The following is a 1,860-nucleotide window of genomic DNA, read 5'->3' as shown; positions in this document are numbered from 1 at the left end:
GTACCTCACCACATCAATGGCATCTGCTGCACAATCATCTACCAATTTTTCTCCATCCATGCTGATGGTTCTCTTCGATCGAGACACCGTCCCGGTTGCTAGGTCCAACTGCAAACCAACTCTGCTGCCAATATCCCTGCCTATTAGCAGACCGATCTCATCCTCTACCTGCTCTGAGTACAACACTCGGACTGCATGAGGTCCAGCAGTGATTGTCTCCCCTTCGAGCCACAAGGTAAGGTATACTTCGGCCTCCTGGGTGATAGCTGTGCGGCTCCCATCCGCCAGCTTAGCCCACTTCGCCACCTTAGTAGTTGGTATGCAATCGCGCCTCGCCTTTCGATCCTTCGGTAAGCATAAGTATGTGCGTCCCGCTCCTGGGTCTATCGTCCCTTTCACTCCCAAAATTCTATGCTTCGGATCTACTGCACTCACTATATCGGTTCTGACCTGTAACTCTACCGGAACCTCCAAGTAGATCAAGCACACTTTATCATCTAGCTCTTCCCTGACTACTTCTTCTACTACTATCTTTTCCTCCTCCTCTATCTTATCTAGAGCAGGAAAGCCTTTCCCTTGGCTACATCCTATATCTAATGTGGAGCAAGATGAATCTAAGGCCGCAACGCGATCTCCACGAATCACATTCGGCCCTCCCCGTTTCCCTGGCTTTTGAAAACAAAAGGTCTTACCCTGAACTTCTGCTTCAGTTGGTCATCCCCAGCGACTTTGGCCATCAACGCCTTGCCCTTGACCTCATCGCTATACCCTACAACTGCCCCAACCACCTTTCCGACTTTCTGCCCCTGGCCTTTTCCTCTACTACGCAAAGGTCTCCAGTCATCTGGTTGGAAAGTCTTCTTTATCTCCTGTTCGTTCAACTCCTTGACTGTGACAACGAACGAGGCTTTGAAACCTCTTGCCCATGACTCCAGTGACTGCTTTGGGGGATGTGTAGAAGTTGCACTACCCGATCCTTGTGATGCCGCCATCCCAACCCCCTGCTGACTCGTCGGCGGAGCTATTAGCGCCACCTTGTCCGTCTCTCTCCTGGTGGTGTCCTCAGAGGTCCTGCTGACATCTCTGATGATGTCCACCACTGTGATACCGTCCGTAATCACATCTCCCACCTCCAGAGAGAAGGGTAAAAGTGTCTCCCAATCCTCCTCACTGACGTCTCTGTAAGAGCCACGCTTTGACCTCGCCTCCCTCTTCACTTCAGAGATCACTTTCTCCGCTACTCCACTTGGCAAGGCATTTACTATCGCTCTGACCACCCTGAACGTCTCACTCTTATCCTTATACGCCTTATGACACCGAAGTACAATCGTCTCAGCCGAGTCCAAGAACTGATCTACCTTACCAGGACCACCATAGCTGAGCTTTGCTAATGACTCTCGGATGTTCCCAATTATAGCCGTTCTCTTACAAAATCGACAACGTAGCTGATCCTTGATTCGCTCCCAACAATACTTAGATCTCTGAGCCGCTCTTTTTGCACAGTCCCTCACTGCCCCCGATGGAAGGGTAGTAAGTAGTTTTCCCACACATGCCATCCGGATATCATCACGTACTGTGAACAGTAACCGTGCATCAGTACCCTCTGAATAGCTACCAGCCCCAGATTCTTGTAAAATCCCCTCAACAACCTCAAAATGAGAATCTAGATCAAGGATATCCTCACACTGTGGCAATGCTAACTTCGAAACCCCCTGTGTATTGATCCCTACTCTGGGTTCCCGTCGCACATATCCCCTCTGGCTCGACACACCATAATCCCTACCCTCATTTGTGAGACTCTGTGGCACTGGCATTTCAGCTAACAATCTTGGAGATGCATTCGCGACTACTACGCTAGCG

The 1,860-nt window shown here is 50.2% G+C and overlaps 1 protein-coding gene across 1 annotated transcript; it reads right to left on the bottom strand.

Moving 5' to 3' along the window:
- Positions 1–692: 692 nt before the first annotated feature.
- Pmar_PMAR027317 (hypothetical protein) lies at positions 693–1,358 on the bottom strand (the record flags this gene model as incomplete). Its single annotated transcript, XM_002765061.1, has 1 exon — positions 693–1,358. A coding segment is annotated over one exon (666 nt), but the record flags the coding sequence as incomplete, so codon positions are not given.
- Between the last annotated feature and the right edge of the window lie 502 nt (positions 1,359–1,860).

Source organism: Perkinsus marinus (genome assembly GCF_000006405.1).
Source record: "Perkinsus marinus ATCC 50983 genomic scaffold scf_1104296975862, whole genome shotgun sequence".
Taxonomy (NCBI): domain Eukaryota; phylum Perkinsozoa; order Perkinsida; family Perkinsidae; genus Perkinsus; species Perkinsus marinus.
The sequence above is the reverse complement of the archived record's forward strand: the minus strand, read 5'-3'. Positions and strand labels throughout refer to the sequence as shown.